At 43.2% G+C, this 12,262-nt stretch overlaps 1 protein-coding gene across 2 annotated transcripts in view; it reads left to right on the top strand.

The window, feature by feature from the left end:
* The window catches only part of AMOT (angiomotin), a 65,297-nt gene that overhangs the window by 32,248 nt on the left and 20,787 nt on the right, over positions 1-12,262 (top strand). For both annotated transcript variants that reach the window (XM_074882666.1, XM_074882665.1), the window contains exons 4-7: positions 3,315-3,768; positions 5,585-5,729; positions 7,122-7,214; positions 9,899-10,044. In XM_074882666.1, coding sequence (XP_074738767.1) covers positions 3,315-3,768; positions 5,585-5,729; positions 7,122-7,214; positions 9,899-10,044 — 838 coding nt within the window. The remainder of the gene's footprint in view (positions 1-3,314; positions 3,769-5,584; positions 5,730-7,121; positions 7,215-9,898; positions 10,045-12,262) is intronic.

Consider the following 12,262-nt stretch of genomic DNA (forward strand, 5'->3'; position numbering starts at 1 on the left):
TTTCCATGTATTTTGAGAGTCTTTCTGCATTTTTGCATGAAGTGGTTAGTTCAAATATAATTTTGATTACTACTGCAGGGTTACCAGAGGACTGATTCTCCCATGGAAGGAAGTCTGCTACCATTCTATATAAGTATTTTATAAGACAAAATTGAAAGTAGTGGGGATGCTAAAAAGTTATTTGGATGTGTATGTAAAAGTTTGCATACAAGATCTTAAAAGGTCTAGTTGTCACTGTGAGGTTACTAGGATTTTTTAATTATTTTTTTAAAAGGTAGGATGTATTACCGCAGTTGTGTTACCTTGTTTTGCTGGGAACATAAATGCATTTGTGACATTTTGGAAGCTCTAATGCTGTTGGTAATGCAATAGAACTAGAGGATCCCAGATCTCATGTTTAAGCTTGAACCCGCAAGATTGGTATAATTTCAAGATTATGAGAGGCTTTGGAAGTGAGTGCCAAGATGCTGGAAATCTTGGAAATGTATCTTGTTTAGAAATACTCAGCCATGATTTCCTAGAGTTGTTCTTTACAATAGGTTTAAAAAAAAAAGTCATTACCAGGCATGTCAGTACAAAGACTGTCCCCTTCAGCATTTAAGCTGCTGCTGTTGTTTTCCTTTGACCATCTTTGTCTTTATTTCATTAGTGCTCAGGTCCTGTAGAAATGGCAAGGTTCTGCCCATGCATCTCTGATGGCAGAATAATGAGATGCTTTTAGTCAAATAGCTCAAATTGTTAGCATTGGCATCTAAATAGTCCTCATTAGGCTTATAATATTAACACCCTGACATCAGCAGAATCAGTCTCTCCGAGTAACTTCTTCAGGTTGTTTTCAGACTGGAAGAGAGTATTTTGTAGGTTCAGAATTGGAGAGGTGTTCTTTTGCATCCATGAGGCAAACTGGCAACGTGTCTCTTTTGATCTAACCTCTGTAGGTTATCATAGATTAAATGTCACAGCAAGGTTATTCCCTAATTGATTATAACATCAAAACAGAGGTGTGTGACGTTAGGTAAAGCTCAAGGAGCTCAAGGTAAAAGCTCAAGGAGACCAGTGGTTTCTGAAGAGGCAAAATTTTAACTCTGCGCATAACTGGGTGAGCTAAGAAAAGAGCTGGAAACCACCTGAGACAAACCAGACGACCTTGAGCATGGCATGTGATGATTTTGCCTCATTCTTCATTAAGAGAACTGGCAAATAAAGGTAATGAAATAAATGCAAGTAGAGCTGACCTCCCAGGAGGGGAAGAACCAAACTGCTGCTACTAATCTGAACATTCCTGAGGAAATTAATTGCACATCTCTCTTCTGCATGACCCCTGAGATCCTCATGCTGCATATGATCATTTCTGGGGAAGCACAGCTCCTGAAATGATGTTGCTGGCAGCGACCACATTCGCCTGAGCGTGAGAAAGTGAGAAACAGTAACTAGAGCAGTAATTGTTTTTTCCTAAGTGACAAAGGCTAGATTTGTTTCCCCATTAAGGAGTTTGAGCATCAGCTTGGAGGTTTCTGTGCACCTTCTCTGCTGGAAAGCAGGGAAAATGAGACATAAGATGCATGATATTGAAATAACGAACCCTGCGCTGAGCTGAGAATGTACGAACTCCTACATGTGCTGCCAGCCAGATGTGAGTAATGCAGACGTTTCCTCTTTGGACGGGTATGAGGAGTTGATGAGTTCTTTCTGCAGAGAACAGGAAGGATGATGCTGAGTGCTTGCACTTTGGCTAAGAAGCCCGTTGTGTAACCCTTTAGTTCCCAGTTCAGCTTCACACTTGCTGTTGTCACTTGGCATGCTCCTGGTGTGGTAGGAGAGCTGTGCTGCGGGCTCTCTGGTACATCCAGTACCCCTACTGCACTCAGCAGAGCAAGCGCGTAGGGTCCTTCCTGTGAACGCAGACAACCATGGGGGCATTCAGGAGCAGTAATGGCCAGGTGGAACAACAGTATGTGCTTTTCCAGCTGCAGTGTTGAACTGCATCCTAAAGGGTGGGAAATTTTATCAGAAGAACAGGAGTGTTTCAGTACATGTTGGACTGCCAGACTGGGTCTGCACTGGGCTGAGGTCTGTACTTAGGAGTCTGGCTGCAGCGTGGAGAGGGAGTGACTTCAACTGTTAGAATAAAGAAAATCCAGAGAAATTAAAGGTTGAACGCCTTTGGAGGAGGAAGCAAAACCTGCCTCCTGAGGTCATCCAAGCACGATAAATCCACACAATCTTCTAAGAGAGATTTCTTGCTTGGCTAATGCAGCAGAAGTCGAGCTGGGGATCTCCAGTGCCTGGGAAATGTGAGCTGGTGTAGCTTGGAGTTAGTTCTGTGATAAGACTCAGGTATGTTATAGATGGCTAGATCTGTGTTTGATATCCTATAGAGGTTATTGTTAGGAGCAGTAAACATACCTATTGCATAGGATTGAAGGTGGTTCTGAATCAAAAGACTGCTTATGATTCTTGGTTTTCAGATCTTTTAACTGTCTCATTTGACCAGGCTGCAGCTTGTTGGTTGATATTTCAGAAAGCTCCAGGCAGTGGTGCTGGCATACTAGCATAGAGTTTAGCCAGTCCCTTTAACTCCATATCCCGAATTGCAGAAGAAAATTCATTGTTTTCTCCATGAGAGATGTCGCATTTCAGGACAGAACAAAAAAGCCCATTCTCAACAGTCCTCAGTTTAGCCATTTTATCCACAAAGTGTGGAGACCATACTTACCCACAAAGTATGGAAGACCATACAAAGACAGAGGATACCTTCAGCCACAGGTTAAATATTGTAACAACATCCTCTGCTGAATCTGATGCAGTGCTCTAGAATTTGTACTTTAAATTATTTGTTTCTTAAAACATTTGCTTTCCCAATGCAACTCCATTACTGTATAACATGCTAAAGCACCTTATTGGCCTTTCTTTTAAAAGATAAGACAATGAAAAATGGATGCTGCATGGTATGGCTATAGTATATATCTAATTGAGACTTTCATGAGAACATCAGAGTTTCTAGACTCTTACTCTGAAGTTATAAAAACAATTTTGGTCAGTAGTTGTTGATGGAGTTTCTCTTAGTGTTTCTGTGCAAAATAGACTCAAGAGGAAAGACCTTCATGTACTTACACTGTATTTTCTGATAATGATTTGATTTTGAAGCATTTTTTTAAAACAAACTTTAAAAAATGAGGAAAACCCCATGTATGAGTCTTCTGTGGGGGAAGACCTGTGCGTAGGAGCTACACAGGTCATCCCACGCCTTGTCACTGGGCTTGTGCACCGTCTTCTGCATGACTTTGATGGAGCTTCTGCTCTCTGTTTTCCAGGCAGAACCCAGATGTGCAGCTGCAGTTACAACAGAGACCACCTCACCACCACAGCCCAACTTCTTCCTTGACATCCCTGGGATCTTTGACTTTGCTTCAGTCTCCGCCACCATCCAGGCTGTCCCCTTCCCAGCATCAGCAACCTCTGACTCCAAGCCAGGGAGATCCTGGCATTCTGCCACGGACCCAGCAGCCATTCTTGTCAAACCAAGTCCATCAGGGAGATTTGTACCGACTATGCCAGCCCTTCCTAGGCCCACAGCAGCAGCAAGGGGATTCCTATTCAGTAATGTCCCGGGCTCAGCAGATACCTTCCCCGTATCAGCAGATGCAAGTAGATCCTTTTGCCATAGTTTCCAGGGCCCAGCAGATGGTGGAAATCCTGTCAGAAGAGAACCGGTCTCTACGACAGGAGCTGGATGGGTGTTATGAGAAGGTAGCCCGACTGCAGAAGGTGGGTGTTTTTGGATATCAGGCACTCTCCTGTGTCTTATATCATCCATAATTGAATCATCTAACCTGCGACTGTTAGATTCCTTGCTTAAGGGATTGATCATCTACTTTAGAGTCTTTTATATGGAGATTGATTAGTCTGTATCCTGTCTCTTTGGGCAGCAGCTTAACTTCATCAGAAGATAGAATCAAAGCCTTCAGTTTTATTCTAACAGTTTATTGACCATGCTCAAAAGAGCATCCTCATCAGCTGTCTTGAAGAGGCTGACTGCTTGGCTTGCTTGATTAAATTAAAGCTAGTGTTCTTATGTCCAGGATAGCAGCAGGCTTCATTTTCCCATCAGTCTGAAAGACTTTAGAGACTGCAGGAAGGGCCTGTTTGGAACGACATGAGACCATAGTCACTCAAGGAGGTAACAGGGGACATAGCTACAAAACTGGTTGGCAGGACAGTGTGCAAGGCAAGTACTGCTGCTGTGGCTACATTGAAGACATTTGGACTGCAGGACTGAAACTAACACTTGGTTTGTCACTCTCTCAATACCACACAACTTCCATGGAAACTTAATATCTTGTTTGGGATCGAACTGCTTGTCACCTTTGGCTTTATGAAACAAGTAGACTAAGTGATGCTAAAACGTTTTTTTAAAAAAAAAACCCAGTGAGACCCATCATTAATGTGCACGTGTAGAAGTATTTTCAATGCAGCCTCATAGTAATGACTTCTTGATGACCAGTGGTTTAAAGCTGTGCAGCCGGTCAGTTTTGCTTTTGCCTTGCAGCTGTGAAAAGGCTGACGCTACTTGCAATTTAGGACTTTGTGGGCCTTGCTGTGCTCTTTGCACTGAGCAGTCTCCAGGGCCGTAAAAATGTGTGGCTGCTTAAAACATTCGTTTGAGTTCAGGTGACCAGTGTGGCTTTCACACTCATTATTCCCTGTGTTACCTCTTTCCAGGGACATACGTTCATTTTGCTGTATTGTTTTTGGAAGGTTCCTGGCCAGGAAATGCTTTAGAGAAATGTTTGACAGCTTCCTGATAATGAAAGAAAGATAAAAATGCACTTCCCTCCACTCCCCTGTTGGTCACTTGCTGTAGACAGTGCTGATGGGGTTTGCTATTACGTGGATCCATGCTTCCATAGCAGGGCAAACCAAGGCTATTACAAAGAGTTAGAAGCAAATCTCCCTCTGCTCTGGGTGATCAGAAAGCTTTACACTGAAGGCTAGAAGGAAGGATAAGACATATTTTACTGCAAATGTTTCCCTCCCTCCATTTAGTAAATTGAATATTTAAAAGCACAACTAAGTTGTAGAAGTGTAAACATAGACCATCCGGAGGTTTTATTATGAATTTTTGGACCATAACGATTACAGATCTGCAGAGTTCACCAGCAATGCAGGATCTGTGGCTAGCATTTTTTTAGCACAGTTTTGTCTGCCTTTCTTGTTTTATTTTACTTACTCAACTTGATATCGCATTAGCTATTTATATAGTTTTTACCCAAACAGTAGTGCCAAACTGCCCCAGTCTTAAAAAAAAAATAAGATTACATTTGCACTCCTTCAATTTGCTATATCTATGCTCTGATCATATTGGGGAAACAGAATTAGAGCCTGGAAGGACAGTCCAGATCTTTGTTTCAGCCATTGATGCTCTATACAGAAGGATCCATCACAAACTTGAGACTTGCCGTTTTACTTAATGTAGGTTTCTTTCAGTAAAGAAAACTTGAGAGAAAGTAATCTCCTTTCTGAGACTGAATGAAAAGAATTGTTAGTGATAAAATGTAAATGCTTGTTTTCACTTCCACTGCAGCTGGAAACAGAAATTCAGCAAGTTTCAGAAGCGTACAAAAACCTGGAGAAATCATCCTCTAAGCGGGATGCCCTGGAAAAGGCCATGAGAAACAAACTGGAAGGAGAAATTCGTAGGCTTCATGATTTCAACAGGGATCTAAGAGGTGAATGAAGTAAAACTTCTGATCTTCAATATTTGTTTTTTTTATTGTTGTACTTACTTGGCCAGGACAGTGTTTTGCTGCAGAATTCGCTGTGTCTGTTGACACAACTAGAATATGACAGGATACTCTGGTATATTCAGTAGTCTGAGATTTTCAGCGCTTGCTGGGACTATGGAAAAGACAGGTTTAGGAGAGTGCTGTAGTCTCTCATTTCCAGTCTGTTTCTCATTGACAAGAAACATGTGATAAGCCAAATACCATAAACCAGATGCAAGCCTGGAATTCTCTCTTGTCTTATATCCTAGACACAATTTGTACAATTTGTTCAGTTTATACAAATGGAAAGACATTTTGCTGACTGCCTAATCCCACACCAGGCATGTTCACTTTATTTCCTGTCCAGTGACCCTTTTGCACTGACATACAAACTGCAGACTGCCTGTTCTTCCTGAAGGTCTTGTCATTCCTTATCAATGTAGGCATCTGGCTTTTTGGATCTCCCTTCCTTTTCCAAAGTGAGATGTTGTTAGTGTCTGGTTCTTGCTAAGAGGCTGAGGCAGTATGACGCCTGGCAGTGGAGACTGATGTTGAATGGTATTTGACCTTAATATGGGTAAAAGTTTAAGCATTAATTTGAAAGGTGAAAAACATCTGCAGTCTGAGATGTTTAAAGGTGCACAATCAGTCTTTTAAACTGTAAGTTTAATTTTGTTATCAAAGCCTTCTGATTGTCCTACACGTCATCTGCTCTCACTGCCCTAGTTTCTTACTAAGACTATGGTCCCAGAAATTGTTTTGCATCCAAGAAGTAAGGCCATACAGTGCCCAGTGCTATCGAGAAGGACAGTACACAAAGGCCTGCGTTAAATAATCTTATTCATAATAAAACACAGCATAAACATTTCTTTCTTATTTTCATAGACTGATTTCTAACAGCCTGCAGCAGCAGAACTGTTAGGCTGTCCTTAGGGTTTTACACTTTTCCCTAAAGTCAAGTAATTGGACAACAGTGATTTAATCTTCTAACTATTAAGATTTAGTGGAGAATTATAAGGGAATCTTTTAATTGCATGGTGAGATTTATTTGGGTGGAAAAAATAAGGTGTGAACATTTGTAAAAATTGAAAAAATAAACTTCTGTGTTACTTGCTTAAAGTAATTTCTTTAGAACTTTATTTAACCTGTTTTGTCTCATTGAGAATATTTACTCAAGGACATAATTAGAATCATTTCAAAAGCGAGTGCCAGCTTTTGATAGGCTTTTTGATTTTGGCTGTGTAGAATTAGGAGATCCTTTCCCCTAGCTTGCATTAGAAATGTCCTGAGCAGATGTGACTTAATGCTTAAAAGTTTTAAATTATTTAATGTTCCTTTCGTTGAAAAATTTTGCAGAACGTATGGAGACGGCCAACAAGCAGCTTGCAGAGAAGGAATTTGAGGGGTCTGAAGACAATCGGAAAACCATCTCTCAACTCTTTGCACAAAGTGAGTTATGCAATCATTATGGGTCAGTAGAAATTCTCCAGTCATCCTGGGAAGGATAACGATGCAGCAGATTAGCATAGTTCAGATCGGTTGGTTTTCTACCGGGACAGAAATCAGGGCAGTGACAGTCCAAAACTGGCAGTGGAGAAAGGAGGGCTTCAGGAATTCCTTTTCTGCCAGTATGTAAAGTCCATCTGATGGCATTTATGAGAGATTTTGGAGCAAATGTAGTTTGCAGTTGAGCTGTGAAATTAGTGTTTACTCCATAATGTACAGGATATTTTGTCCACCTGTTTTGTCCCCTGAAAGCTTTGGAATTAAACGTTTCATGGCTGTCAAGAGTCCTGGCATGAGTTAAGGCCAGTGGGACTGAAACCTGGTAGGTCTCTTACCTCTTTCCTCTAATTTGCCACTACCCTATGCAGTTCAGCAAAAATAAAGGGGATGAACACTGCCTGCAGTATGCTGGGCTGGGTAAGGATCACGAATTCTGTCCACAGCAGTGGATTTATCACATGGCAAACCAAAATGACGGATGTGAAATGCTGCTTTTCCTTTGTACTGAAATGTCTTGAGGCCGACGGCGGTGAGCCAACTTTTCTCTCATCCCATAGTGTACTCCACCCTTCTGACAATGCTCACTTTTCTCCAATTGTTATATAAAAAGGTAATGCAATAAAATTGCAAAATAGAGATTTTTCTGTGGTGTAACACACACTGCTTCTACTCTGACAAATGCTGGTATCCTTCTCTTGTGTTGTCTTTAGCTTATTCCTTGCGGCTTATGTTGCAAGCAGATGGCTGTCAGGGTGTGAATTCAAAACTCCCGGTGATAGTGGAAAGTCTGTGAGTTTAGTCTCGCATTCAAACTGGTTGGGTGGACTTCGAGGTTCACAGGCTCACCCAGAGAGGTGGGAAGGTCAAAACTGTGAGGCCTCACATTCAGTTTCTTCTTTTGGATGAACATGGCAACAGTAGTGCTCCATTTCTCATTGGTCCCAGCATTTCTAGGGGTGCTGTAGGTACTTGTCGAGTGAGCAGTACTCATTTGGGGAAAAGTCTGGAACAAAACCTCCAAAAGCCTTGCTGCAGGCACTTACAGATTAACAAACAGACTGCTGGCACTGATTGATACCTGCTGGCATAATGCCACCCTGTCTCATCTCTGCCCGTTCCCTGCAATACATTTTAGCGTGCTGATACTGTCAGCAACTCATTTCCTGGGTGGAGGAGAAATACTGGGATGGGAGAGGTGGGGAAAAGAATAGACAGGTGGTGACATTAGCCTTTGTCCTTGTGTCTCATGTCACAGGCTAACTCTGAGTTGCAGTCAGGGTTTGCTCTGCAGAGTTCTGGATGCTGTTTGGTGGACAGGTTTGTTTTGCAACCTGTGTGTGGGCTGCGTTGATTCCCTAGCAGAAGGGAATCTAGCTACTCTGTGTTGTTAAAGCTTTGCTCCTGGCTCTCTGCTGGCAGAAGAAACGGAATAATTGTGGTCCTGTAAATATAGTTATGCACATGCTTGTACAAACGGGCCTGTGTACTCCATATGCAGTCTGTCCTAACTAACACCCAGGATCTAGTTCCTGTTTTTCAAGCCTTCCACTCCTTGTCCTCATTCCTTTGTCGTGGGATATTGGTTTCTGGAATGCAGTTTCTCTGGTGTCATCAGTGCTGGGTGTAGATCACTCCAGGGAGTATTCTGTGGTTATGTATCCAGCAAGTGTGTTAATGTTATCACTGTAGCTGGTTGGCTTGAGTTGGGAATGACAACATATACAGAGGACATCATCTCTGTGTTGTGGCTTTGCTTTACACCCCTGTGTGATAATTTCTCTAGTCCCCAATTATTTTATCCTATTTATTTTTTTATGAAGGCAGTTGCCCTGTTCCTTAAACACACAGCATAGCTGCTCCCACTAGATCCAGCTCTTTCTGGAGAGCAGCAGCAAAGGACTGGCTGCTGTGCTTGGGGTGGCTTTAAAGCATCAGACATGGACCCTCAGTGCTGGGCAAAAGGCTTTCTTGAACTGCAGGTCTACTTTGAGAAGTGAAAGAACAGATATATGTGCCTCAGTTCTGGCCCAGGGTGTCATTTTTAAGGGCAGTACAGGAAGACTGAGGAGTCTCACTGCTCACTTGTTTTCTGACTCCTCTGATGGTACTGCCAGCAAAGTGGGACAATTGGGTGTTACTTTGAGAAGGAGGACAGCTGCCCCAGGCAGAACAGCCTTCCTGTTTGTGGGGTCAGTGTGAAAAAAAGGAGCACAAGTTTTTCAGGCACAGAAGTCTGCCATCTCTTCTCCCCAGCCTGGGATATTAAAATTACCCAGTTTGTTTTCCACTGCTGAAAGCTCAGAGGTAAAGAGGTGTCAAGTTTCACTAACCATCTGTATAATCAGAGCAAATTACCTAACTGTGCTGAGTGATGCACCTTCTATTCCCTCTCGCTAGCATTGTGGCACATTGTTACTTGAAGGTACCATGCTTGTTTTTCAGGGTTACAAGTCCTTCTCTTCCTTGAAAGCCATGTACTTTTTTTTCCCCTTAGCATTAGATTTGCATTCTCTCTCTTTTGAGGAGTTCCAGTACAATCTTCCCTTCACCTCTGGAGTGAAAGACTCCTGAAAGCTGGGTAGAGATTAGTACTGTCCATTGATAACTCCCTCACTTTGTGTTGATAGACAAAGAAACACAGCGGGAAAAAGAAAAACTGGAAATAGAACTGGCGGCTGCACGCTCCACCAACGAGGATCAACGAAGACACATCGAGATCCGAGACCAGGCCTTGAACAATGCTCAGGCCAAGGTGGTGAAACTGGAGGAGGAGGTAAGGATGCTGGGAGAAAGAAATAAGGGTAGCTTGGGTTCCAGTGACTGTGACTGTGGGAATGAGACTGTCTTCTGCAAATTATGAGGAAATCTGCTTGCTTCAAAGCTGTTTATAACGGCTTAGCTTTGTGTTGGTTAGCTAAATGACTGAACTGTGCACAGATAAGCCACAAATCTGTATTTCCTTGGAAGTGCTTTCGTCTAAGCAGTCATGTTTCGTTTTCTTTTTGTTTCAACTGATAAAAGTGGGCTGGAACTGAAATCCCAGCCCTGGCAACCTCCTGAACTTGGCAGAAATTCAGATCTGGATGGACTTCTAACTAATATCAAATGAATGCAGCTTGTCCCCTTGCCAGGTGTTCCACTTACACCAGGTTATCGCGGTGCACAGTGCAGATCACCGTATGTGCCCAGCATTTGTAATAAGCTGGGCATGACCTTGGTTGTTTTCTCCCTCCCAAGAGGGGATAATGCATTTGAGCTGCTTAGCTGGGCAGTTTTCACAGCAGTTTCTTTTGTAGCTTTGTCCCTGCCACTCACACATGGTTGTCACCTTGCTGCCCTTCTGCGTCATAGTGTCTGTCCTCTTTCCTCCCGCCTACTCCTTTCCTCTCAAAGGCTCCATTTCCCACTCCCAGTCTCTGCTTCCTTTACTCCTACTTTTCCTCCATAGAGAGCCTCTGGAGGAAATGTCATGACCAAGCACACTTCCTCCACTACAGATTTGTTCTCTCCTCCTTCAATTCTGCCATCTTCCTGCCTGCTAGCACTCGCCATCTCCCTCAGTTGAGCACTGCACCTATATCCACCTGCACTGTGCTGTCTTCAGAGACTTTCCTCAAACCCTCCCCTTGTCTGCTTCTACTTCTTTCCGTTCAGGATCCCATTGTGCCAGGAGAGGAAGAATGATCCTATACAAAGTGAACATCCTCCTATCTTGTCTTGCCTGCCTTCCTCCTCTCCCAGGTACAGATGTAGTCATCGCCTTAATTTTAGCCTGCTCTTCTCTAAGCTCTCTATTTGCCTCAGTAGTCCTTCCCCTGAACCTTCCTGTGTTTCTTTTCCTAGTGTCCTTAATTTTTGCCCCTTGCAGTACCCTTCTTTTAATGTCTTCAGCTTCATGGAAGCCCTCCCTCAATCTCTCCCCTCCTGGATCTGCTCTGCTCATTCAGGGTGTTGTTGCAGGGTTACCCGCCATCATACCTTATCAGCTTTTCTCCCCAGTGCTTCACCTCACTTTCCTTTCTCCACCACATCAAATTCAGGAAGTTCCTCTTTGCTTTCCAGGCCCCTCATGGTTTACCCAACCCCGTTTCTCTTCTCCCCTTCTTGCTGAGAGAATCTTCTACTGTGGTCTTTCTCAATTTCCAACCATCCCTTCTGCCCCACCCTGAAAAAAGCACTTCTGTGCTTTCTCACAGACTGTCCTCACCTTTACTGCAAACACTGGCAAGGCTGCTTTGAAACATCCCTTGCTGTGATGCTCACAGCATGGTTGGCAGGGGCGAGGCCACAGAGCCTACTGCTGTTCATGCTAACCCAGAGGCTGTCTGCTTGGCCTGCCCTGTGTGCCTGTTTCTGCTTGTTGTCTCCAGTCCCAGACTCAGGCTGTGAGCTTTGAGGGCAGGGAGCTTTCCCTAAGTATGGCACTTAGCATTGCCAGGCTGTGGTCCATCACTGGGGAACCAGGTTCTGTGCAATACAAATTATAATAATAAAAAAACAGAGTCAGAGGAATGCTTAAATATTACTGACCATGTTCAGCCTTGCGCACAGTTGACAAGCCTATTGATTTCACGAAAATTGCAGCATCTCCTGGCAAGGCTGACTTGCACCTTTGTTGCCCAGGGGAATAGAGAGCATTAGATTATAGGGTGATTTAAACATGACATGGTTCTCTTTGGCTCTAAAACTCTTCTGTCATTTGATCCTGCAACGTATTGGAGCTCTTTGGCTTTCATTCAGATTTCAGCATCTTACTACACTAAAAGTCTGATGTGTGACTAAGTACACAGGACATCCTTGTGGCTTCCCTGGAACTATTCAGATGCTTGGAGTCAACGTGTATAGAGGTGCTGTGATCAGCTGGGGCAGTGCACACACAGCACTTGGCTAGGTTGAACCTCTGTGTAGGCTCTAATATTGGCTCCCTCACATTAAAGTTGAAGCCTTTAGGCGTAATTGTATGTTTTCTTTTCAAAAGACCTCTCTCGTTT

Source organism: Strix uralensis, chromosome 13 (assembly GCF_047716275.1).
Source record: "Strix uralensis isolate ZFMK-TIS-50842 chromosome 13, bStrUra1, whole genome shotgun sequence".
NCBI classification, from domain to species: Eukaryota; Metazoa; Chordata; class Aves; order Strigiformes; family Strigidae; genus Strix; species Strix uralensis.